The 27566-nt window shown below is 37.2% G+C and overlaps 1 protein-coding gene across 6 annotated transcripts in view; it reads right to left on the reverse strand.

The window, feature by feature from the left end:
* DLG1 (discs large MAGUK scaffold protein 1) overlaps positions 1-27566 on the reverse strand; it is a 171639-nt gene that overhangs the window by 102840 nt on the left and 41233 nt on the right. For all 6 annotated transcript variants that reach the window (XM_072866744.1, XM_072866742.1, XM_072866740.1 and 3 more), the window contains exon 4: positions 9002-9166. In XM_072866744.1, coding sequence (XP_072722845.1) covers positions 9002-9166 — 165 coding nt within the window. The remainder of the gene's footprint in view (positions 1-9001; positions 9167-27566) is intronic.

Below are 27566 nucleotides of genomic sequence, written 5' to 3' on the forward strand. Positions count from 1 at the left end.
ACACTGTGGAAAAAGAAATCATTAACCCTTTCTGCTGAGATATGTTAGAAAGCCTATCTTAGATTTTAGTTGAGACAGGACTGAAAGGATAACCCTTGATCAAGTGTGATTTACATAGTCAATAAAAAGTAGATATTTTACTGCTGAAACTACCTTATAGGTAAACACCCCAGCACAATTATTCTATAATGATACATTTTAGTATAAATATTGAATATAAAAGATTATTACATTATTACTCATACAACACCTCAGCCAACCTACCAATCTGTGCAGATTAAACTGCCTGGTCTTCCGTACCCTGTTCATGAACCTCCGGCCCATCTTTCTGGCACGCCAGACTGATAAAAACATCCTGTGTTTAATATAAGTTTCTTTAGGCTTTCTTCAGTCATCAAAGTGAACCAAACTGCACTGAGAGCTCAGGGGAAATCTCAGGCAAAAAGAGTATAACCAGTTATTAAGAAGACTTGATGTTGATTACTGTATCTTAGGTTGTTCTAATGTTTGGATTAATCCACAGTCCATCTGTTACAGTTTTTCTTTCTTGTCTTTGTTGACAAGAATTTGTTGAGCAGATCCATACTGAGAAAGGAGCAGATTTGATCAACTGCTTCTTACTATAAGACACAAACTAACATCTTTGCACATATTTGTATATTCTTCAATTACAGGAACCTTAAAAGTGGTAACCTATCAAGAACTTGGGCAAGGCATTTTAATTAAAGATTGTAGAGCACCTCTTCAAGAGTGACCACCAAAGTATGATGCTAGCCTAAAAACGAGTATTTCTGAGGGTATGATCATGTTTTTCTTACAATTTCCACTATTCCAGGTATGTTCCTAACTCCAGAAGTACTACCTTACTGCTGAAGATGTCATAAAGCTTTAGAAAGGTCTCCATTCAGAAAAAGGTAACATATTGCAACTTTCTCACAATCATAAATATCAACCAATCTTGCAAATCATATGTCATCCAATCTTTAATTTCTAAATGGAAACAGCATCTTCATCTTCAGGGTAATCTCACCTACCTGCTCAGACAGGAGCAGGATTCAGGAAATATAAACAAGAAAATGTACTAGGGAAAAATAGGAAGTTACAATTTGACAGCTAACCTTGAACATGCCTTCATAGTTCCTCAAATCATAAAGACCATAAGCTCTTTCTGAGAGCAGAAAAACTCTCCTAATGAACAGAGGAGTCTATTTTAATGGAAGCTCCAAAAGACTTCTGGGCAAGCACTTGAGGGAATGGGGGGAACAGGAGGGAAGACATACCAGGAGATAAACAGAATGGAACCTTTTAAGCTTATCAGCACAAAACTCAGGTTCACAGGGAAAGGAAGTTGTCCTGCATTAAAGGAAGCATGAGTTTACGTGCACATTTATATAAGCAGTTATTTCCCATATGGATTAATGGGAAGGAGTTAAATAAAGGTGCTTGCTTCCAGTTGAAGAAAAAGGGCAGAAGAGACAAGCAATGCATGCTGTAACACCTTTATTGGTGTAGCTAGAAACCAAAAGACTATAAGCAGCTGAAAGATTATTCTAAAGTCAGAGGCTGACTGTAGATCACTGCATTTAGGGGCTATAAGACAACTATCACCTGCTAATTTATATTTCCAAATATATATTTATATTTCTGAAATAACCATTCCCTAGTCATTTTCATAATTTTAGTGACTCAACCTTACTGACTAGTTTTATTGATATCTCCTGACTCAGCTCTTTCCCAAACTGAGGAGTCAAACTGATCCACCTTTCATTGTACAGTCGCTGCCCCTACCTCTGACCACTCTTATTCCTCTTCTATGAGCCATTTCTAGATTTAAATGCCTTCTTCATCAAGATAAAGATCAGTGCAGATTTCTAGAGTGATAAAATAATGCCATTTTATTCCCATTTGCTTCCGCAGATATTCCTTGTATTCCATTTGCCTTTTTGACTGTAACTTGAGTACTGAGATGATTATTCCATTAATCTGTTATAACCCTGAGCTCTCATTCCTCTGAGATGATGCAATGAGAACACAAGTTCTTCCAAGATCCTTCTGGTAACCTCCATCCATCATGATTACTGATCTTCTTTCTTACCCTTTACTTTCCTTCAGTTTTTGGTTTGTTTCAGGTCTTTTTAAACAATTAAATCCCAAGATTTTTTTTTTTTTTCTTATTCCATGACAGCTTAAATTTCTCCGTAAGCTTTTTTTGAGGAATTCTATTGTGTGCATCTAAGAAAACCTAGAAACCTACATGAACAAGATGATCTTTATGCACCTGCTAAGAGATTTGTGCAGCAGAACTTCTCTTTACAAAGCTTTCATTGCTTCCTTATCTGTAATTTCTCAACATACCCATTGATTCTGCTCTTTAGAATACTTTGACTGTATTTTGACAGTACAGAAATGAGAGTTCTCATTTCTCCTCTCCCTTCTGGATGCTATTTTAAGAACAAGTACCACCTTGCCATATTTCATTCCTGTGATACCACAGTCAATTTAAATAGACTGTTATACAGCATAGCAGCACTAATAGATAAGCAGTTTCATATTGGAGTTCATTTAAAACCATTAAGCTTAAATACCATTAGGTCCTGGAAACACTTTTCCAAAGATGTCTAAACGTGAAAAAAAGCAGACATACACTAAGTGGGCACAAGACATTTATTTCACAAACAGAGTGAAACTACAGCGCATGTAGTGAACTGGACTGCTGTACTTGGATTACAAAGCCTGTCAGGTAGGTTTGGGTGCCACTGATACATACTATTAGAAACTTTTTTGAAACAGTGTGTACACTACACTAAGTATGGGGTATCTGGCACAAAAACAGGGTCTGCTACATCTAAGCAAGAGGAAAGGTAAGGCTAAAGACCATACTTCTTACCCAACAAGCAAATAATCACAGCACTAGGTCAAATAAAATGCCCAACTAACCTACTGTCTTCAGTAGCTAATAGCAAAACCATAGAGTAGTCCTTCTCTCCCCACTATACCATCCCAAGCTCCAACAGTTCAGAGATTCATAGAGCCAAAGAAGGTAAACTCTGTTTTACTGCTTTTATTCTAAATAAAGGACTACTTTCACTCTAATGCAAACTGAGCCTGAGTAAGTTTAATTTCTCCCAGATCTGACACTGCTAGGTAAAGAGAAAAAGCAGAGGGGCACTGACATGGGCAAAGCTACTGGTTCAAAGGTATTCAGCACATTATGAGATTAGTTTCAGACCCAGCACCAGATGCTTCCCTTGGGCAAAAAGATTCTTGTAGTTAAAATTTGAGGGTAAAACTTTTCAATGGGGAACAGTATTTTACCTTAGTTTGAAATACTTCACTGTTCAGAGGTAGGAAAACAGTAACTCATCTGCATTCAATGTCATAATATTATGAAGTCATAGTTTCTCTACTGAAATAAGTTTATATAACCACAAAAGACTCCACCACTGTGCTTTAAATAGGCAAGAAGCATTAATCCACGTCTAAAACATTTTTTAAAAGATCTTTGGTATAGAGAAGTAGGGATTTTTACTGCATTATCTGACACTCAAGTACTCTAGCAGAATATAACAGCGCTTAGCTGGAATGACACATCTTTGCATGAGACCAAACAGGCAGCCAGTAATGAAAAAGGCCAATCACTGCGCTGCCTGACCTGCTCAATTATTGTATTTTCCCAGCATCACTTGTACAGAGATGATCATTTCTGAACACATGAGACAGTAAAGCAGCCGACTGTGCTGCATGAAATACGTACAAGAGTCCATAATTATGTAACCATAAGTTAAAAATTAACATATTTCCCCCCACACACCAATTCTATTTCTCACAATTCCTGGATTGTTCTGCTACTTCAATGATGATTGCAGAAAGCTAGTCTAAAGATGCCAAATATTCAACGAGTAGAATACCTTTAGTTCCTTATGTCTGTGCTATTCATCAGTAATTAAAATTCTACTGTATAGCATGAATAAGCAATTTTAGATACCTTACTAGACTAATAAAGCTAGTACAATGTTCCAACTAAAACATTTATGTTCAGCTGTCAATGTCTGCTATGTGTGTAAGGAACAAACCAAGTGCAAGGATTCTTCTTGCACCGGTTTAAGAGTGGTCTTATGGTGAAAATCTACAGAGACAGATCTGTGAAAAAGATTTGGTTAAACAAAAAAGAACTGAAGAGGCTTTTCTGAATCAGTAAGTCTAGCTTCCCGTTACTGCAGGCAGCCACACCATAATACCATTTCTAAACTTATCAAATACTTGGAAAACTCTCCAAGAACAGCCTTGTGCAAATTCTGAATGGGAATTGTGGATGTAATGGAACTGCAGTGAATATTGTAATATTAAAAGAGTTTATTACAGAGCAGGATAAATATTAACGTTTATCAAACTAATCACGGTGTATCTTTCCAGTACAAAATATATTTAGCAGTTTACAAATTATTGCATGTTTTCTTTGGAGCTTCTTTATTACCAGTGAAATAGAAGCCCCAAATACCAACATATAATACATCAACATAATACAGAAAAATATGTAAGCCCCAATCAGGGTCTACATGTAAATATTGAATTGCCATGCTACCTCATAATTATAGAGCTATAAATAAAATATTTTCCCTTTCATGCATAGGTTGCTTTAAATGAAGAATACTGCAATTTAAGATCGATTTTTTTGTCTTATTATATCATGAGCCATTATTTTAAAACCTTGTAATAATCTATTACTCAAAGCTTTTTTTCCTTGATAGAAAACTCCAACTTGCACTAAACCTTAAACAAATTTTAAAAAACTTGTTTGCCATCGTATCACATCTATGACAGATTTCACTTGGTTGGAGCTCTTTAAAAACAAATGTTAAATTTGTTAATTAATTTTTTTTAAAGCATCAATTAAATTCAAAAACATTAATCTGAAGGTATGATACAGAAGCTAAATTCAGTTTTACAATTGAAATAAATCCTTTTGTAGCATCACCATCTAGTGGTCAATCTTGGTAGCAATGTATTGCTTCAATTGCATCAAAGTCAATTCAACTTCATCATATTTTATTTCATAATAACTCAAGGAACCTCTCATTGTAATCACAAGTTTCCACGAGGAATTTGAAAACCTCATACTGAAGAAATTCTGGTACTAGCTGTCTACCTACCTGAAAATATTATTTAAAATGTTTGGGACAGAATATTGGTGAGGGATTTAATTTGATCATTTTCACTATCTGTTCATGATTCTCTACCATTAAACATTTCAAAAAAAGATGTCTTACAGAATTAAGAAGAGTTCCACTTCACACAGCATGAAATAGGGAACGGAGGACATGAAATCTCCTGGGTCAAGTTTACTACTTTGATGTTCGAGACATATGAACTATACATTTCTCTTAAACTGACAAAGCTCCACCCTAAGATGACAAAGTCCGTAAGCCCTGTCTCATGTTTAAACTTTAAATCAAGTACAGATAGTATCAGTTATTTCATGCTAATTGCAAACATGCGATATCTTACCCCAACCTGAATCTGCGGTAGCCCACCCCTCCGCCAAGAAGGTAAACCACCTTAAGTTACTACAGTACTTAATGTGGAACATTTGATAAATAGTAGTCACATGCTCATCCTCTAAAAATTTAGGATACACATTTGTCTTTTTGGTCATCGAAAGCTACTCTCTGAAAACCATCCACCTGTCCAAGCAAGTTGTAAAAGCTGCTTTAAGTCCCAGAAAATTTGAAAGCTTCTCTCGAGAATAAAATGTAAACTAGTTAAAACCAGGTATCTCCCTTCTTCGCTATCTTCTATTCATGTTCTGCATTATTGCTCTAGACTGCAGAGGGCTTGCTATAAAAGAAGGTAGTCCTCAAAATCTGATTCTACTGCCCTTTGCAGCATTTCTTAAAAAGCAGCATAGGATCATAAAATCACTGTTGACATTTGTTCTTCAAACTAATAACTTTGTATCTGAAATTTCAAGTGTATTTAACATTTGTATTTTTTTAAAAAGTCTTCTTATTATTTTATTAGTGTAATAAACACAACATCCTTTCTTACCTTTAGTTTCCTTAAGCAAATGTACTATCTAACAAAGCTAATCATGATCTTGTATGTTAGCCAAGACCTGGTCCCTACACAGTGCAGCAAGTCAACCTACCAAATAAATTAAGCAAAGCACTCTTAACTCAGAGTTGTTGTGGCTAAATTGATCCTCAGCATGAGCTATGTCAAAATTATGAACATCTTGCATGGCCAAAAGATAAGAGGACCAGCTATGCTAATAATACAATAGCAGCCTTGGGTTTTTTTCTGACATACTCAAGTGCAATTTTTAACAGCATTTATTCTAATAACTTTAGCAAACCATCTCCTGACCGAAAAGAAATTTTGTGAGGTCAAAGGCATTTTACTCTAAAAGGTCCCATAAAGACTCCCAGGGCTTACAAAACCATGGATGCACCCCTCACGCCAAATACCTTAAGACCTCAGATGCTCATTATAAACAGTTTATGCAATGAAGTTAACTTCTTCAGGAGAGAAGCAAGTCAGCAACCAACTTAGCATCAGAATTCAAAATGCTGGTAAGCAACTGAAACTTGGAGCACCCACCCCAGTTTTCAGATGAACAAAGCTCAGAGAAATTTCAGTTCTACCATACATTGCTCTGAAATTAATAAAGAGAGTAGTCACATGAAAATAATCAGCTGTATGGTATAAATGGTAATGTGAGTTGCATGGTATTTCTCTTATACACATTCTTTCCCATCAAGTGGTGATTTCCCAGCACTTACCAATTTGAGAAAGATAATATTAATCCTCCTCAGAGACCTAACATACACAGTATTTTGAAAAGGCCTCACCATGTTTTGTAATTATACTTACACACTGCTTAACTCTATTTCCAGAATAGTCTAAATGGGACATGGTTTCTTTCTTCCAGAACAGTGCAGAGCTGTATATTCAACACACCCCAAGAAAACTAAAAAATTGTCAGCTTAGATCACATCTGAGCAGAGGAAGGCAGAGTACAAACATTCATATCTATTTCTGTAAAACTGTTCTAGGTTTTAAATCAGTGTCTTTAACAGAAAGTTACAGTAGTTAGATAAAGCTCAATTAAAACAGATAATTAAGGTTCCCATGTAACACTAAATACAAGCCTCGCTTGTTTGTGGAGGCTGCCTGGTAGGATCTCTGTAAGGTAGAGATCACTCACACTATGGAGAGGTAAGAAATTAAGTCATCTTCCATAGAATGTTAATATTGCCAATATCAAATCCTTACTTCTGTATTTCTGTAGTTGGCTATTTGCAAAAATAATCTGAAATAAAGTCAAACACAGGAACTTTTCTGAGTAGTTTGGTTTCCCTTAGATCCAAGCAGCCAGAAAGAAACCAAGGTAATTACAGCCCTTTGAACAGTCTCAAGTACAATGAAGTAACACCTAGTCAGTTCCAAGAAAAGGGTCTTCAGTCTCACATACCCATTCTAGAATTTTATTTTTTATTTCTATGAATTTCTGGATTATGAAATGCATTATACTTGATCACTTACTACAGACAGTTTTAGTTTGCCTCTCTGCCTTTTTGATCCCTTTATGCTTTCTGAAACGCAAGACTAACTGCACTATGAATTAGGAAAAGCTCGTGAATAAACAGTTGACCTTAAGTCCCCAGAGGCAGAGAATTTTTTTTTTATTTCTAATGGTTGCACACAAAATGTGATGTATTACTTTCTGAATATCAATAAATTCAGGGAATTAGACATGTGAAAGTGTGTTACTGTGTGTCTACCTTCATAAGCCACAGAAGACTGAGGCCCTAGCCATTCTCAAAATGAAAGGTCTGTCATACTAGCTTTCTTACAAGGCTCTTCAGAGGTTAATATAGCCCACTTCAAAAAGGTTATTCATTAGAGCTTAAAGAATTCAGCTTGTCTAGCCCCTGAAGACTATGGAAACACACAGAGAGTTCCTTACGGAGTTATAAGTAAAAACAAATAACTGTTTCAATACCAACATATACATTTTAAAAACCTTAGAAAAGCTGGAACACAATTACTTAACACATCCGCCCACTACAGTTGGTTTCTCTGCAGAATCCTTACAAGTCAATTATAAAGAGCTGATACACTCAACAAGATTTTTCTTTATAATAAAAAAAATTCTGGAAATGTAACTAAGTTCAAAACAACTTTTTTCTTAAAATATAGCAGCACTCATTAGAGTACACTGCCAATTTCAGTCACAAAGGATACCACCGCACACCAACAATTCATGCTAAAAATACCAAACTATAGGCCTACCACAATGTAAGCTCACCTCATCATTCTAAAGCCCACTCATCAGTATCAAATCATTTCTCCACTTTTTCCTCAAAACAAGCCATAAAGACTCAGAACTGTTATAGAGAACAGCATTTAGTCTGGCACACTAAAATACTATGCTATTCAGAAAATGATTAAGCTACATCGTCCTACTAACCCAGCAAATAAAACTGCCTGCTACAGCCCCCAGACCCCCAAAACCTCACACTCAGTTTGTCCTCTTAATTTTTCAATCTATCTTGAAGTTACTGGAGCTAACGTGAGAATAATGGTGCTGTATGCTGAAAAACTCCAGAAACATATATTACACTTGGCTTATTATGTTTTCTACATAGGTCCTCAATTAAAATATTTACTAGAAACAAACTCTGGACTGGTTCTATAGGATCCTGGTAGAAAACCCAAAATTTAACTGACAGCAGTAACCATAGTGCCCATCACAATTACACCTAAGACCTTAAGTTACCTACATTCATTATCTGAGCATTTTACTATCACGCATTTTTAGTCAGAACGTGTGGAACTAAGTCAATGCCTTAACATCTACAAAGTAAATTTTACAAATGAGCAGTTCCATTAAAAAAATAGAAGCAAGTGTATCTCATGCATTTTTTTTTCCCCACAAAATTATATCCCTGGAGAGTATATCAAAAGAGTTCACTCTTATAATAACTTTAAAAATGCCTACCTTTACTGGTGAAATATGAGAATGGGAAACAAATCCATGGACATTCTCAATTTGTGACAGATTCTTCTCTGATACATGAACCAGCTCTGGACCCGTCACCTCATTGGTAATGTGTGGAGAGCTGTGCTCCTGTGGAGGTGTATCTTCATCCTGATAGCGGTATTTCTGAAGAAAACAATTATAGAAAAATATCAGTCCACCACAGAAATGTGAAAAGATTATCCAGAAAGCCTATGTCAGACAGAAATATTTTCTGACCCTGCTGACTTCAAGGCAATAAAATCTAGAAATAAAAGTTTTAATTAGTATTTTCAGTTTAAAGACTGATCCTGTCTAAAAAGGTTCCAGCCTTTTTAGTCTCATCTAGAACTACTATAAAGCTACCTAATTTCCTTTAGCCTATTTGCATACAGTAGCATGTCCCCAAAACCTTTTTCAGAAGAACTTTACCCTTTACTAGTTTTTTCTTACAAACACTTTAACACTACATTATTCACTAATAACAGAATGTCTCAGTACCAATTGGATTTATCACCTTGTCCTGCCTTTAAAAACTATCAGCCTCAAAAGCTTTTTTTAATACTTCCAATTTAGCACATCTGCCAAAAGCATTTTTTGTCAGCTAAAGAGTTTCAGCTTTTATACTGGGGTATCAATATAGCAATTCACTACTGCTAACTTCATTATGAAGTAATAAAATGTGGGTTTGCTACCAGACACATTAAGCTTCCCCAACAAGCAAGTCTTCAAACAGAAACACAAGACATTATTCAGTCTCAGTCTTAGTAATTTGCATTCAATTTCAAAAACCAGAACCTATTACTTAGCCACCAGGGATGCGTTCGAGTCAGACTGTGCTGTATCCACACTTGCAGATCCCTGCTAAAAGGTATTAATGAAATCAGGAGCATACATAATATTCACCTGTTCTCTGACTGCAGAGTTAACTGCTCATCCAGCACCTCCAAACTCCAGAGCTAACATGGGCTCACATAACAAACAAATGTAAATATAAGCTTCACTCCAGTTTCACCTTTGTAGTCTCAGCCAATTCTGAGACACTTTAGGTAGTCCATACATTCTATTGCTGGTTAAAACTACAGCTGAAAGCTGAAGTAATGTAACTTTTCCAGCAGGGTTTACTGTGTCCATAAGATGGACCCCAATATTTCATAACCACATTCACTTTCACACACTACTACTATACTCTGGAGCACATACATAGTTGTTACTAGTTTATAGGGAAAGCATGTCATGTCATTAAAGGAACAGAAAAAACTTCTAAACATGTAATAATTTTAAACTTGGAAAAAGCTATTCCTATTATTAATAAAGCATATTTAGGATAGAAGACATTTCATGAGGTTTTTTTTTAAACAGAATTCTAAGATTTACATACTACAATTTAAATAAAAGAGTCATCATCTTGGTAAATCATTTTTACGTCATAATCCAGCAGATTACTGCAAGTAACCCATTTGTCTATAAGCACATGAAAACTACACCAAGGCAGCACCTGATAAACAGTGTATAACTAACCCTCTTAACAGTTACATGAAAGTATGATTTCAGGCTACCACAAAGATCCCTGCCCTTCACAGAAGAATCCTGCAATATTACAAAGATATGAAGTCCACAGGATAGACTATAAAGAAACTGCTTGAAATGATCCATCAGTTACCAACTCCTGTATTGCTTAACCCACTCGTTTTCTGCCCGCCCACCCACACTCATGTGCCTGTCTTAGAGCAAGACACTGTTTTTTGTTTTTGTCTATCCAGAAAAAAACAATCTCTAAGCATGGTCAGATAGGACAGCTAAACTCCTAATAACTAGAATCTCTTACTCTTCCCTGTCTCCCAGACCCCAGGGAAGGCACCATATCCCCCTTCCTTTCTTTGGTTCTGGCACCCAAATCAGCAGAAAATTGCCAACCTTTTTTCTCCTCCTTTGCGGGGTTAGACTTGTACTGGATTACTGACCCCAATCCAGGCAGGGACTCAAAGAACACCAGAGACAGTACAAAAGGAGGGAGGAAACCAGGAAGGGATCTCTCTCTTTTGGAAGTGAGCTATACATAAGTCTACTCTGTCTTCTGTAGACTCATCGTAAGGCAATATTGCAGAGGTCTGCCAGGTTAAACGGGGAAGCTGAAGTCACATAACTGACTTGTGCTGAAAGAGGAAGGATTTGTTTGCTCTTCTCTTCCCTGCTATGTTGTTCTGCCAACACTAAGATTCCTTGGGAGGCAAGTTAAGTTCCCTTACTAACTTAGAAGGAACAACTTGCGGCTTTACATTTCCATCACCCATTGCACTTTACCCAGTCACAACTTGCCCTACAGCACACCATCCCCACCTCTGCCTCCAAACCCCAAAACAGCAGCAACAAACCCACACCCAACCACACACATACAGACAGACACTAAAGATGCAGTTTCTTTTAGCCCGTAACTGATGAGATATCAGAGATCTTTGACGTTATAACCCCGATTTATTTTTGTACTCTAAAAAAGTTTTTTAAAAAATGTTTATCCACCCTATTCAATGCAAACCTTCATTGTTAACACCATACAAGATAAAGGGTCAGTATATGAGATAAATTATGCTTTTGAAGTATTAGAAATTATTAAGTAGAAGCAATACAACTATATTGTCTCTAAAATACCAATTATTAGCAGAGAAACCCAAGGCAGAAGAAAAAATTGCAAAGAGGAAAGCAAGAGCATTAAGACGTCTGTTATTACAACAACTAACCTCAAAACACTTCCATACCTTCTCCTTAGCTGGATGGCAAAGGAGAGATGGTGAATGCTGATAGTTGTGAAAAATTGCAATGGTTACTCAAAAAGCCCTAATTTTTCAAATCTTTCGCAGAGATTTCATGAGATGACCAAGCCAACTTAGTAGCTCACTACTAGCAGAAGATAAAAGTTCTTTTTCTTTTATTTCCCTGCAGCAGAGAGATGCTAGATTGCTCAGCTTCAGACTCTTGCCATTCATCTATTTTCTGAGATTGACTTGTTTTTAAATTGTCAAAACAAAACCCTGAAAGGACTTGACTAACTCTCTAGAGCAGCCATGTTAAACATCAGTAACAGGGAAGAATTATCATTTGAAGAACAGTGTTGGCCAAAAATACAAGTGAACTTTATCAGACCATAAAAAAGATCACATTGGAAATTACAGAAAATAAACATGAGAGCTGCAAGAAGCACAGAAAATGTCTTGCAACATCAGAGAATGCAGGAATTCTGCTCTGCTGGTGAAGGCAGTATTGGGCTGGACTTGTGATCCAAAATGTCCCTGCCAGATCTCAAGCTTCGATTTCACTATGAAATACAGGAAAACGGGGGCTGAAAGTGGATTAAGTTCCCAGTTCATCTCAGACAAGACCTGTGGAAAGCTAGAAGTGGATCATTCCAGTTTTATTAAAAAAAAAAAAATTAATAGTCACAGGTCAATCAAAATTAATTTCCTTTGCAGAACAGTCAGTACCTTTAGGCAAAGCACAGAATTAACTTGATTTTTTTCCTGAAACCAGACACATTTATTAGAAACAGGTATTTGGACATGCCCGAGTGTAAACAGGTTTTAGATTTCACTAAGAAACATACATTTACATTATACAATGTATCAGTGCTTATAATAACATGTGAGGTTTTAATAGATCTGTATGTCATTATAATTTAGATTAGAAATGAAAAAACAATGTGGTAAAGGATTCTCTCTCATATGAGGCACTGACAAGGGCTATAAGCTTCTCAAAAAACCATCTTAAATGTGAAGTGCTAATTGGATTTTGATGCGATATTCAAGATTGACTTTACTATTATTAGCAAATATTTCCCAACTTGAAACTACTAACAAAAACAGAATTCATGTTTAAAATACGCTAACTGAAATACTTACAGGATAATGTTTCAAAGTGCAAATAGAAGACAAGGACACAAAGTGCATGAAAACATAACGTCCACAATACTTCGTATTTGAAAGGTACCACACTATCTTTGCCTGTTGCAGAAATTACTGTTGAGCAAAGTGCTTCAAGTAAAGGAAATTACTGTATCTTATAACAGCTAATTCTCCATAGAAGTGGAAGCGTTTTGCACTACTTTACTATGGAGCATCACCTCTGAAATACTATGCCTCTTGACTGAGGTAGTGCATTTGAGTGATCTGGCATGATCAAACAGCCACCATTCAAAATTGCCCATTCCTTTCCTCTCCCTGGAGCTGCCATCCCCTGAACAAGAATTCAGTCAACGAGAAGTCATGCCAACTTAATTCTGCTGCTACATATGAAGCGAAATCCCATGCAAGTTACCCTCCAAAGGGTTCTAAAGATACCATTTCACAGTACAGCCTAGCTCACTCAAAGGGCAGCTACTGTCCAAAGGACCAGGACCCATTCAATCCCTCTTGGTCGAGCTGTATAACTACATCTCCCTGCCCCTTGCTGCTAGTACACATCTCACTTCAGATGGTGAGCAAGCTAATCCAGCAGAATGTTTGTTCCCTCTTCCAGCAGTATTAAATTTTCTTTAATTCCGTGAAGTGGCTTACAAGATGAGACATGCAGCAGTGCTGGCGTAATAGCGAGAAAAGCAGGCAGAGAGTAGGACCAGCCCATCTCATAGTGGCTAGCAGAAGCCTATTTCTCTGCTTACAACCCAGAGAATCCAATCCTGCACCCAAATCCAGGCTCCAAGGAGACCCTAGCTTAGAAGAGCCAGCCAAGCAATGCACAAGACAGATCAAAGGAAAGAAAAAAAAGGCAGGTGTGGCAAAGCAGCTCTGAACTTGCAGACTGCCTCAGCTGCACATCTCGGAAGTTTCCCAGCGCCCAATTAGGTAGTAGCCAAGCAATTTAACTACTTTTAAGAAGCTTTATGGACTGCTGTATAATTTATAATCGTAATTTAAAGTCCAAAGCAACCAAGTGCTAAACATTTAACACATACTTCTGACAGAGATACTGCCCCAAAGGATTCAGTTGCAGCTATACGCATGTGCCAAAATTAAAAACATTTCTCTTCTGATGCAATATAGTTAACAAAATTTCTTACGGCTAGGTGAGTTCTGAACTGTAACCAAACACTATGGACTAAATTATTTACTGTTGTAAACTACTGAAAAATCCATTTACTTTAATAAACCAGTGCTAGTTTACATGAGACAAGAAGATGGTCCAAATTCACCACAGTGAAATCATTCATTGTGTTAATTGTTCAGGCTCACAGCCTCCTTGCTTCAATTCCCAGGCCTAGCACAGTTAGACAAAAATAAGGATGAACAAAGTATCTGCAACAATGTGCAGGACAAACAAGGATTTTGTGGACATTTCACAGCACTGTTTTTCAGAATACAGATCACCTGTTCACAGAAAAAGCACAGAAAAGCCTTAGGAAACTCATTCTAAAAAAGGTTCACTTTAGTCTGCCCAAGCTCTTATCTATATTTGAAAAAGAAGATATTTCAAACAGATTCATACATAATCTACCCCCTAATTAAGTTGTGGTTGTATATTTTTTTTAAAGATCCTCTAATGAGAAATCTTACTGAAACAGAAATGAAAGGAAATTATTTAAAGAACACTTAAACAATCCCATGCCCTAAACTGGTGACCCATATCCACAACAGCGTGTAACGCTGTTATTCCAGACTCAAGCCATACAGAATGCCATGTTCATGGACAGAAAATTAATTATGCAAGAACATCCTTAACTACCAGATAATTTAATGACAAAATACAAGGCAGCAGTAACTACAGTTCTCTTCAAAATGGGATGTGTATCAAAATCCAGTTCATAGTAGACATACACATCAATCCACTGTCTTATGTGAAAACAAATTTGAAAGCACAGTAATGTATCTTCTCTACACACAAAGAAAAAAATCAGTGCTAAAACACCTTTAATATCAGAGTGAAAGGGTGCTTAAAAACAATTTAAAAGTTCATAAATTTACCTTCTTATACTCACTTCCCTTCTTCTCCAGATTTTAACCCTCCCCACCCACACAGCAATACAACTCCCAAGTTACTGCACACTTCAAACAACAAAAACTACAAACAAAACCCAGTAAAACATACATCCCAGCTTATACAGTCTGTCCCTGGGTAAGTTTTAATTTTCACTGTGCAAGTACAACCCATGTTTTGAAAGAGGTTAAGAATAAATGAGGACTTTAATAAGTAAATCTAGTCATTTGAATTCAATAACTATATAGAAGCTCAGAGTCAGACCCTCTCTGATGCAGTATGAACAGGCAGCATGATAAAACAAGGTGGCTTTAGACCATTTGTACCTGACTCCCCAAGTTTAAATACTTGTCCTTGTTCAGTCAGTGCTCCACTTTAGAAGTTAAAGTAAATCTGAAAGGACCCTTCGAAAGATCATTCCAGCAACTGAAGCTGTTGGGAAACACTGCTTGACATTCAACATCTCCACTCCTGCATAAAAGGACTAGGATGCAGTACGTCAAAACCAGATGAGTAGAAAAACCTAAATATCTACAGTTCTCCTCACATCTCCCCAAAAACCAACCCAAAAACAACTCCGACTTCCAGATACTATTCAGCAGAAAGTAACCTCCAACTCTAACAACAAAAGCAACAATACACCCAAATTTTGCATAATCTCGCTAAAACAAAACTAATCCAAAATTAGTATTATACTAAGATGCTAGTGCATTTTGTACAAGTCTAGTCTAGTGGAAGTGCTAAACCAGAAACTAGTGCTCAGGAAAATAATAGTGCCTTCCTCATGGAGGAAAAGAAAAGGACACAAAACAAAAGACATGCTCCGTTATTGCAGAACTGAAGTTAACTTGAAAACTTTTCATTTGTAAAAACTGGGCAGATTATGAAAGCCAAATAAAGTCTCTTTGCAGGTGAACAACAATTCACACTGAAAAGTTGAAAGCCTGCAGCTAACAAAAGAAACTTCAGTAATGTAAGAAAAGAGGATACGTGTTTGTGTATTTTCAGAACTTCTTCACTGATCATGGAATAAGACACTCAGTATTATTTTCAATTTAGGCCTCAACATGCAATAAAATTAATGACTTGAAATATTAGAACAGGTTTTTTGATCTTTGGATTTGTTTTCTTTTAAACACAAGTTCAGTACTTTGAGTAACTAGATGCCTCATTCTCAAGTAAAAGCACTAAGTTTTCTTTTAATAGTTAGAACTAAGACAAAAACATAAGGCATTTCACTCCCCTTGGACAATTTCAGTTTGACATTGTATCTTGAATAAAACTGCATATAATGTGTTTATTTAGGTCGCAGTGTTCCATCATATGTCAAAATGCACAGCTAGTGTTAAATTTAAGTATTTACATAATGCTTCATGTCATGGATCTCCAGAAACAATACAATTTAAAATGTATATATACATTTACAAAAACATCAGAAATACTCGTAGTGAAGAAGTTCACCTGTTCCAGAATACCAAGGAAAAGAGACCAAAGAAGGAGCAGTCAGATTGTGAATGTTTTTTTCACATGTAGTCAAAAACCAGTAAAGGAAAATGGAACACACTATTTCATAGGATTACTTCTGTGAGATGAATTGTTTCTTTATGCAAAGGACTGAACAGGTTATCCTGTATTACTGTTTCACATTGTCATTTAAATATTGACTCTTTCACTATTCAAAGGCTATGTTCCCAATAGACAAAGAGTATTTCATTTTCAGTGCAATACAACCCTGCAACTTTTCTTCAAAAAACGACAAGTGCCTACTAGTGCAAAATCCCTCTGCATTACCAGCAGGTCACAACTATTTAAACCTAAATCCTTCAGTCCATTTGGGACGTAGACAGTATAGAGTACCCACTCTGTATTAGCGCAGTACATGTTTATTTGAAGATAATTAATGCCTGTGCATAAATAGTCCGAAATATTTTAAAACACAACACTGCTAAATTAATTACACCCAAGAAACTATTGGTGTGCAAGATACACTACTTCTTAGCGTACAGCCAAACAACACTGCTAAAGATAATAATACGGAATTCTGTGTTCTGTACCAGTTGCTTCCTTACCCCTCTCCTCCCACGCCTGGCCGCTCTGCTTGCCAGCCCGGTGCCGGCGGCGGAGCTCTCTCCAACCGCGCCCCACGCCGGCAGCGCGCCCTCCGCCGGGCGGGCGGGCGGGCGGGAGGACCCCGCGCCCTTCCCGCGTACGCTGCCACCTCCACGGGGCAGGCTTCCCCCCCCGGGGCAGGCTTCCCCCCCCGGGGCAGGCTTCCCCCCCCGGGGCAGGCTTCCCCCCCCGGGGCAGGCGTGCGCTGAATTGGAGCAAGGTAAGAAGTCACTGATGCAGTCAGACAGACAAAAAGAGCCGCTGCTGACGCGCGGGTACCGTAGAAAATGCCGCCATCGCTCAGATCCGACACAAAACGCCCAAAGTGGATTCTGGATGTTTGCTGGATATTTTTAGTTTGGTCTTAAAGTGAACAGCATCTCTCCTCTGCGATTCAACCGGCAAAATTAAAATCAAGATAATATTCTCATTCTATGGCTTTCTTCCCAAATTTATTATTTAAATATGAGAATATCTTCTAAATAAAAAAGGGATGTGAAGATCCACAAAAAGAAGGGGAAAAAAGGAAAATCTTAATTTTATAGCAAATAGTTTCCAAATTGCATCAATAAAAACATGTACATATTTTCAATTGAAAAATGCTTTGGACACATGAAAGATAAGTAGATTCAAAACAAGGCAAATTCTTCCCTCCTGGAAATAAAGCATTCAACTTTAAGTTCCATAATAAATCGTTCACACTATCAAAAGACATAAAAATTTAGACTCCTCCCTCCCAACCTAGGTGACATTTATTCAACATCAACATTTAGATAGATATATATATCTAAAAATGCGTCACACATGTACGTATGTATATGTGTACACACACACAACTGTTCCCAATTTATAAAATAAAATCTAGTTCAATTTTTTTTTGTTGTTAAAAATAATGAACACTGACTTGGAAACACTGAATATGCAAAATAAGTTTTGGAGAGAAAGATTTCTGAATGTCTGTCTCAAAAGTAACTTCACACACATATCCTTTTAATTTTAAAGGGGCTTCCCAGTACTTAGTGTCCTCATCATATCCTTCACACTGTGCATTAATTTTACTGAAAAAAGTATTTTTGACAGGACACTGAATATATTCTGTTTACTGTTCTGAGAATTACCAAATTATATACGTTCTATTACTCTAAAACCTAAACAGTTGATGTAGTCCTAAAATGACTAGATGCCCAAGGGCACTGTTAAACCCAGACCTGCCACTAACAATTGCTTCCATCAATATGATGTTAGGAGGCATTTCCAGCCCCGCATCTCAGTGCAAGTCTCCTGTGTATTTAATTCTCTACAGCTGAAGAAAATTAAAGCCAAGTGCAATAAACTGATTACATGATGATTAATGCTGATTAATGGAAAATGACGACATTTTACATGCGGCATTCAGTAAATTCAAAATGTTGTTCAAAGGGATCTTTAAACAGTAGGCGTGATAATTCATTACTTCTGTCACAATCACCAAGAGCTCTGATAATCAAGTAAGGCATGGAACAAAATACACACTATTTAATCAGAAATTAAAGGTAGTTACATTAGACATAATGGCAATCATTCATTAAATGCAGCTTACATTTCCAGGAAAGTCCTTTTATAGACCCACCTTACATCCAAACATTAAAGATATTGTGTTGCTGGTACATGCTACTTTACAGTGGCATAGCATCGGAGAAAAACAATCCAAGTTTTTTATGCTAGGAGACATTTTTTCAGACCCTGTGCACTTCAATCGATCCGTGACTGAGATTCCAGAAAAATGCCTCTGTAAGCGCTGCTTGCTGCTGGTCTTTGACATTTAATCTAGGTCCATAGTGTTCAAAAATAAGCCTTTATATAAATAGGTTGAATCCTTCGGGAGAAATTTTGCTTCACGTTAGAAGCCAGATCTTTAAAAAAAAGCAAAGAAAAAATCCTGTGTCCATTTCTAAAATTTTCGAGTCAGCTTTACATTTAATTACGTTAGCGTCAGCTTGAAGTGACAACTGTCTCACAGCCCAAAGTAATACTCGGGTCCTGTCAGCCAGAACCCAGGGTTAGATCCACCAAGGCAGCTCCACCTGCTGCAGTGCAAGGTCTGCTATCTCCTCCATGAAAATAGAAGCAACTCCAGCAGAGCCACTATGCTCAGTGCATGCTGGCTGCTTAGGGGAGGGGCAAGATGTTGCAGCAAGGGACTCGTTACACGGCCCGATAGAGAGAAACCCAACACTTCCCGCAAGGTGCTTTCGCACTGCACCAATGAGCATGTGAAAACCCATTTTAAAATCAGCTGTGCATAATTATAAAACCAGGGAAGTTGTAGGCTTAACAGCAGGGAATTTGCTGATCTGCAGTTTACACTAGCTTTTTCACAGAAGTGTCAGCAGACCACAAAATGAATGGCTATGGGATATTTAGTCCTCATTTTCAAACATTAAAGATTCACGGTTATTTGACACACGTTAAGAAAATGTTCTTTAACTGCTGAGTAAAACTCCTAATGGTCTACCAAAAGCAATAAAGATACAGCTACAGAAATATATGAATATTCTCCAACTTCAACACACAATGAAATCAGAAGCTGCTATTTTTTCCCCGTTACCTCTAGGAAATCATGAATAATCTGGACTACGTGTCAATTTGGTTATGAGGAGGAGCTCTCGGTAAAGCATTTTAAGCAACTGTACATGTGAACACTTAAACAAAACAGTTTGAAGAAAAAAGCTTTTTCCTTAGAACTGAAGTAAATACAGTCATGGTCTCCTTAAGATTTATTGTTCTTTTTTGTGTGCTAACAAGTCGAAGACACAAAATTTTTTTTTTAAATTGTTTGGGGTTTGGGGGGGTTTTTTGTTTGTTTGTTTTGTTTTTTTAAATCAAGCCCTATAAGGATTCAAACTTTATTTCCATTTTTAAAAGTGCAGGGGTCCCTGCAGGATTTTAATTTATTTATATATTTTAACAAATTGCATTACAGAATTCGATCAAAAACACATCCTCTGTGGTTTCTCTGCTCTTGTACCATAAAGCTAACAAACCTTTGCAAAAAGCTTCAATGAAATAATGTTAGCCATCACCTCTATTTTTACTTGTACTGAACGGTATTGTAAAAAAGCCTTTAATACCTCCAGATAAGTCTTTTTCAATCCCCCCTCTTTAGGATGTGACTGCTCACCTGGGTTTACACCTGTAGCAGCCTTCTGTCATCTCCCTTTTACTTCATCTGGTTTACATGATAAGCACCCCTTGAGGTAGAAAGTTTAATGTAGTGTAACATTGGCATCCACACTTACAGCTCAGAAATTAGTAACTTCATGAATTATACTGAGACAGTCATCTTTATATACATGTGCAGATTGATGAAACCAAAACTAAGGCAAGATGTCTGGAGAAAAATGTGGAACTCAGCCCACAGTAAACCTCAAAATAAACTTCATTTGCATGAGGACCTCTTTCTTGGTAGAATATCCAAGGACTACAGATGACAGCATTTCCATACTAATAAGCATAGTTTTCTTTCCACCATGTGCCATGACCTACAAGTTTTCACCAAATAGCCTTGGACATCATTTCCCACAGTAGGTCATCTTCTGCATGCAAGTACAGCAATAAAGACAGGACCAAAGGAAATCTCTAACACTCTGCTTAATCATCATGGAAAAAGAAACAAAGACTATAAAAAACAACAACAACAACAACAAATACACCTTCTTTGTTTAGCCAAGTTAAGTTAAGTTTTTCTTGCAAGAACATTCAAATCCAAGGGTAGCCCTAAGTATAACAGAATGATGGAAGAACCTAAAAACCCCTTTATTTTCCTTCAGCTGGCTGGGGGTCACAGTACAGAGTCTCTTGTCTGAAGAAATAGGGCAGAGCACAACTGAACACACTCAAATGCCACACATGAAAAAGGAAAAAACGCACAATGGGAAGAAAACAGTCAGAGTACCATCTCTTGCCAAACACAAGAATGTTCCTATCCCACAAAACCACCTTTTCTATGCACCACAGATGAACAATCCATCTTACTTCCATACTTCTAATCACACTGTAATAATATAATTTCTCACTAAAATAATACAGTCAAATACATGGCAATTTCATGACAACAAATAAAGTCAAAGAGCCAAAAGCAGTTCTCGAATGTTGCAGAAATAGCTTTTTGCGATGCAGAAAATAAAAGCTCTAACGTGCCATGGGCATAGAAGAATCAGTAAGAGGAAGATACAGTCTACACATCTACAAAGGATTCCATCAGTAAGATACAATAAAGAAGAGAAAGCTTAAGTAACTTCAGGCAATTACATCTACATTGTTGATGAAGACTACCTAAAACATCCGAATTTTTTAGCCATGTATTTGCAGCTGTAAACAAATAAATTGGTTACACTGCAAAATTGTCTTGATCTTTATAAAAAGATGGAACTTTTTACACATCTTGCTGCCCACAAGCTTAAAAATACAATATTTAAGCTTTTAAAATTAAAATATATTCTTACATATTTTTCTGACTAAATCCAGAGATTTACCTGTAATGAAGGTTTCACTTGTTCAAAACAATTATTTGTACTCAAAGGCTTTTTAAATACAGAGTTGTGAACATAAAAGCTTCCTGAAATATGAACATATAGTATGTTATCATATAAACAAACATATGGAACAGAGAATATTTGGAAATCTACTTTTGACCTCTGAAGAGACATATCCCCACTTATTTAACTATTGCTCTGATTCAACTGGAAGGTTGGATTAACATTTCAAAACACAAAAAACCAATTTATTAACACAATGACTAAGCTGTTGATAAGAAGAATATGGCCTTAACTCCTTAACTGTCTATCAATACTCCCTCCCAGTTTATCAGTATGTATTTTGTGTTATCACATACAAGCTTGAGCTTCTAGAGTCAGAGCCCACCATTTCCATGCTGATTATATAAAGCAACAATTTTTAAACTGGGAGATTGCAAGATACACACAGTGCCAGGACTTCATCCAATGCTGCCATACAGATAGTCAAGAACACATCAGCATTAACTGAATATAGAAAAACAAAAACCTAAATTTTTCTTCTTGCACAGGATGTTTCCACCTGACATTATATAAATGTTAAAATGACAGTTTTAAATAGAACAATCTAAAGAAACAAATTCAAAACTTTTAAAAAATCATGTTTACTCAAAATCATTATCAGTAAAAGTGACTGGTTCCATCCTTATGAAAACACTGAGTAAAATGACTTGCCTTTATTTCAAATTTTGTTTGAATGTTTACTTGGCAATAATCCATCTTTACGCATGGCTCCCATGTGCACAACAAAAATATCAACATCATTAAGATCTTTAATTAGTGAGCAAGACTAATTTTGTTATTATCATAAAATAAGAAAGCTCCTACTTCCAAGTCTCCCCGAGCAGTATGAATATCGGATGGAGAGAAACAAGAGTTATGCAGCATCAAAAAAACCACACTACAACACTTTCAGAAACTTAATGCTTCTGTTCAGCACTTGCCAGCTATTCTTGATTGAATGCACATAGTACCCGTTTCATCGATCCATGTGTTCCACCCACATCCTCAGTACAACACAGGTTAGGAAATGGAAATCTCATAAGCAGTAAGACCTGGAGCTTTTAATGAAATGAGTAAGTGAAGGCCTAACTTGACAAATGTACCAACTGTTCAGACTGCCAAACTGAAGGGGAAAAGGCTATACTAACCTTCGTATTTCTTCACACAGAACATGTCCTTAAGTATCACTGCAGGCACCTGTCAAGCTGGTGGGACTCTAGTTTAGGTCCCTCTTCTGCAGAAGCCTGAACCGGTATACTTCTAGGATACTTAATACAATCCAATCAAAAAAAGAAAAAGATGCTTTTCAGCATCAGAATTATTTAAATCTAATAAACTTATTTTAACCTCTGCTCTGCATAATCTTAGTCTGTATGGTCTTGAAAGAATACACAGAATTCCAAAATTAGGCTCTGTAAAGAAGCTTGGATACTGGTTTAAGATTACCTCATACTAACAGAGAGCTCTAACGTAATGGCTGTAGTGATTCCTTACTCAAGGAGTAGTAATTTTATAAGCATTTTCTATAAGGTAAATGAAATTTGAACACTAGTTTCATAACAATCGGTCTGGTGCAAACTGCATCCATCAGCACCCATGAAGCTCTCTGGCTTTGCAGTTCTTGCTCCCTGAAGTATCAGGTGACCATCCAAGCCAATTTTGAGAAAGCAGCCAAAAAGTGTACTGCTTGTTCCTGCACGCTCCTAAATTGCCAGAAAAATCATGTGCACAGCACTTTCAGGCAACCAGGTTTATTTACTGAAAACACTATGAGCTGAAAATTCCCCTTCTAAAGGGTACCTTTAACAGGTATCTATACCTTAGAAGCACCTTTTTGTGAGTTTGGCATGTAAACATGTTTGCAGGAGTTGAACTGGCAGCCACTGTTGCACCTCCAGTTCAGAACGCTGATGTTCATCTGCTCTTAAGAAGCTTCATATCCTCAATATACAAAATTTGCAGTGCCCACTCAATCTGACCCATACGTGCTGAAAATAATCATCACTGAACTCTCAAAAATTGAGAGAATCCTTTCTACACTTTTGACACCAACAACAGAAAAATATTTTCTGGGACTATTAGCATATTGTAAATACAGCTGTCTGCGTCTTAAGTTTCCAAAATCTTAAAGACTACCACAGCTCCATTAACTTCAGAAGGAAGGTGAAATGTTACTTCAAAAAGAGGAATTTGATTAATAGTTGCATTTTTTAAAACTTGCCCGACAATGGCATTTAAGCCCAGAACAGGTCCTATGAATAGAAACTTTTCAGTGGGTGTTTGTGATTTTTCTCCCAGTTTATTCCAAGTCTTAAATTGTTAAGTATAAGACAGATCTGGGACATCACTCCGATGAGGTCCTTCATAAGCCTTGGTAACTCAAGCCAACAAACAGACAAGAATACTTTCGTTCCCAACTGAGTGACCATCATTATGGGCATTTTTATAAAATTGCTTTTGGAATTCTCTTCAGTCCAAAACAGAGGAGGAAAATATAATGCCATATCAGATAAATAACCCAGAGGTGTCTGTATCATGATGTCCTCTATGTGCAAAAATAATCAGGCTTCAAAATATGACCTGCAAAATAATGACAGACTTAAGAGCACTCGGAAGCAAAACTTCACAAAAAACAGACCTTCCTGACAATTACCACTGGATAGAGGTCCTATGTATTCAAAGTGTGATTTCAAAGATACTTAATCATATCATTCATCTGTCAGCCCCTGCCTCTTAGTAATTCTAACACTATAGGTTAATTTCAGAAAAATTGACTGGAGGGATAGAGGTCTCTGAGGATATCAATACTTTGCAAGTTTCTCAGAAGTAGATAGCAGGCAAGGGAGCAAGTATCAAAAAATCCCCACTAAAGGAAGGGGGAGCAGGGAGGGGGTAAGGCTGTCTAAGCAACAACAGGCAGAATTTATATAACGAAAAAGGTATTAAGAATATCAAAGGAGGGAAAAGTATAATAAAATGCTATATAGTAGCTTATATTAAAATGGTAGCACACCTTGACAAAAAGTTATAGGAAGTCATGCTCTGTAAGGCAGGTATGAGGCCATTTCATGTTTTCAAATTAAAAATTCTGGGCCTTTTTAATGTTTCAATACTTTCAAATGTTTTGAAAGTATTTTAGCACTACTGGAACATGCCTTTACATCTTTAGTTTCCACACAAGAAGTTCTTGAGAATTACAGAGGTTACAGAATTGGCTAGTATGACTACTATGAAATCCAAAATCCAATGTTACTTTTTCCTAGCTGGAAACCACCAAGATCAGGAGAACATCTTCAAAACAGACTAGGAAAGGACTGAAAACAAATGGTTCCTTTTGCAAGACTTCAAATTTGATCCAATAAAGAGGATGTAAATGCAGCAGATAGAATGAAGCCTGCCTGACCTCCTCTGTTAAATTAACTGCAGAAAATTAATTTAATTATATTGGTAACATTTCTGTGAGGAAAAAAAATAAAAGGGTGACTGTATTCTGAATAGACTGTACTGTGATTAGAATACAACCCAGCTAGGAAATCGCTAAAATCAAAGAGTACTACATTACTTCAAATGTATTTAACATGTCTAGAAACAGTTTGTGGTAGGTTGACCCTGGACAGCAGGTATGTGCCCACCCAGTCGCTCATGTGGGCTCCCCCCACCCCGAAGGATGAGGAAAAGAATCAGAAGGGCAAAAGCAAGGGGAGAAACCTCATAGGTCAAGATAAATAAGCGAAGCAAAAAAAAAAAAAAACACTACACACAGAAGTGAGGGAAGCCAAATCACTACCACCTCCCACCAATGACCAACTTGAGCAAGAGCTACTTTGGAAAGACTTCCCCCCCCAGTTCTATTGCTGAGCATGATGTTAAAAAATAAGTAGTTCTTTTCAGTCAGTTTAGGTCAGATGCTCCAGCTGTGTCCCCTCACAACCTCTTGCACACGCCCAGCCTACTTTCTAGGGCAGTAGAGTGAGAAACAGAGGAGGCCTTGACACTGTGTGATCACTATTCAGCAATAGCTAAAACATTGGTGTGTTAATCAACAGTTTGTCACAATCTAAAACACAGCACCATATGGGCTGCTGTGAAGAAAATTAACTCCATCCCAGCCAAACCCAGTACCAGTCTGACCTGAAAAGTCCTTTAAAATTAAGAACTGAGAGATCTTTGCATTCAAAAAACATTGCTGAATTCACTCATAGAATAAAAGTATGTGATTATTCTAAAGTTGCCTTTGATGTGTTGCTCCCATGTGTTCACAGAGGAGAAAAAAAAGTATATATATTTAGCCCTAGATAGTTCCATCCAACCCTCAAAGAGATTTCTAGTGAACAGCAGACACTGAAACCCAAAGATAAAACTGATAACCTATAGAAACCCAATAAGTAACAGATCTTCTGAAAGACCCAAAAGCTTTACACCCTTGTCTCATCCCTTCCCCACACCCTCAATGAACATTCCACCGTGTTTGTATTTGAAGTGGATAGACTCTAAACTCAAGTGATAAAGACTATTAGCCAAGCAAGGTTATACTTTCAAGGCTATACTCAGTGGGAAAGATTGAATCCAGCAGGGTGTGATTAGCTGGGACTGCTCTCCCCAGGGTAAAGACCAGGCTGGAGCAAGGATCTAATTTATCACTCTCGATTGTTCCCTGTAGGACCCAGGCTGACGAGGCTAAGCATATCCTCCAAAACATCATTTTCCTGAAGCATCTACTGGGCTGAGACAGAAGGCTAGTTTGATTCAGACTGTCATGCAGGAACTATTGGGGGGGACAATGGGAGGAAAGAGAGATGACATCTTCAAGGTTTATTCCAGAATGGATAATATACGAAGATCCTTCAGCTATTGAAGGATTGCTCAGAATCTGAGTCACCCCATCCTATCTTTTTGAAAGAGCTCCTTCTGGAGCAGCAGTTTTCAGCAGTGGAATACCTTTTAAATGGTCCATGCAACATAGCCAAGAAAAGTAGCTCTGCTGCTGAGTAACTCTAAAAGTATTAATCAAGCATCTGTGCCTCCACTGGAAAAATAAGGGCACACAGGTAAAAAACAACTGAAAATGAGGGAGAGGATATATACTAATAATACATGCCTTTTATCTGGTGAAGCCTCACGCTACTCCAGATTCATTGCAATAGTCATTCATGCTTCCTTAACACAACATCAAGAAAGGACTGCAATTTGACATGTTTCTGCTCTACTGCTTTGATGCAGCACCAACGGAGTACAAGCAAAGAGCCTCTCATAGCCAGTGGAGATGAAGCACTTGCACAATACTAACAACTGTGTTTCTTTTTCCCTCTACTGCAGACAGTTAGGTTATTCCCAGAGACAAAACACAAACCAGTGCTCCAGTATCCCTGCTTTAAAAATAGTGAAAACAGATCACACCTCAATTATAAAATAGTTTACTGAGAGCAGGACAGAATCTAGGCAGCAATACTGTTCTGTTGATGCTCAAGTATCTGCCATACATTTCTGAGTACATAGAGGACTGTCGCTAGGTTCTATAAGAATCAACTGTTTTCAAAAAGACTTTTTCATACAACAAAGTTGGTACAATGCTTAAAGGGGAAATTTCCACAGTATATTTCTTCTGTCATTCTAATAGATTTGAACATTTCAAAACCAGAGATGACTCCTTCCTCTGAAACGGAAAAGATCCATAATGCTCCTATTTGACTCCAATGGATAAAATAATTTGCTAGCCCATAGTTTCAATTAACTGCAACTCCATCACTTTCTCCGTCTTAAAATGCAAATCCTCTTACAGGAAAGGACTAAGATTGCCATCTCAATCCAGATGGGAAGGATACTGGCAATTTACACCTTGTTATTAACTGAGAACAGCTAAGGAAGACTGTTATTGCCTGCAGGCCACTGACCCTCCTGCCATTTTCTGGGAAACTAAA

Source organism: Ciconia boyciana, chromosome 7, assembly GCF_034638445.1.
Source record: "Ciconia boyciana chromosome 7, ASM3463844v1, whole genome shotgun sequence".
In the NCBI taxonomy this organism is placed as follows: Eukaryota; Metazoa; Chordata; class Aves; order Ciconiiformes; family Ciconiidae; genus Ciconia; species Ciconia boyciana.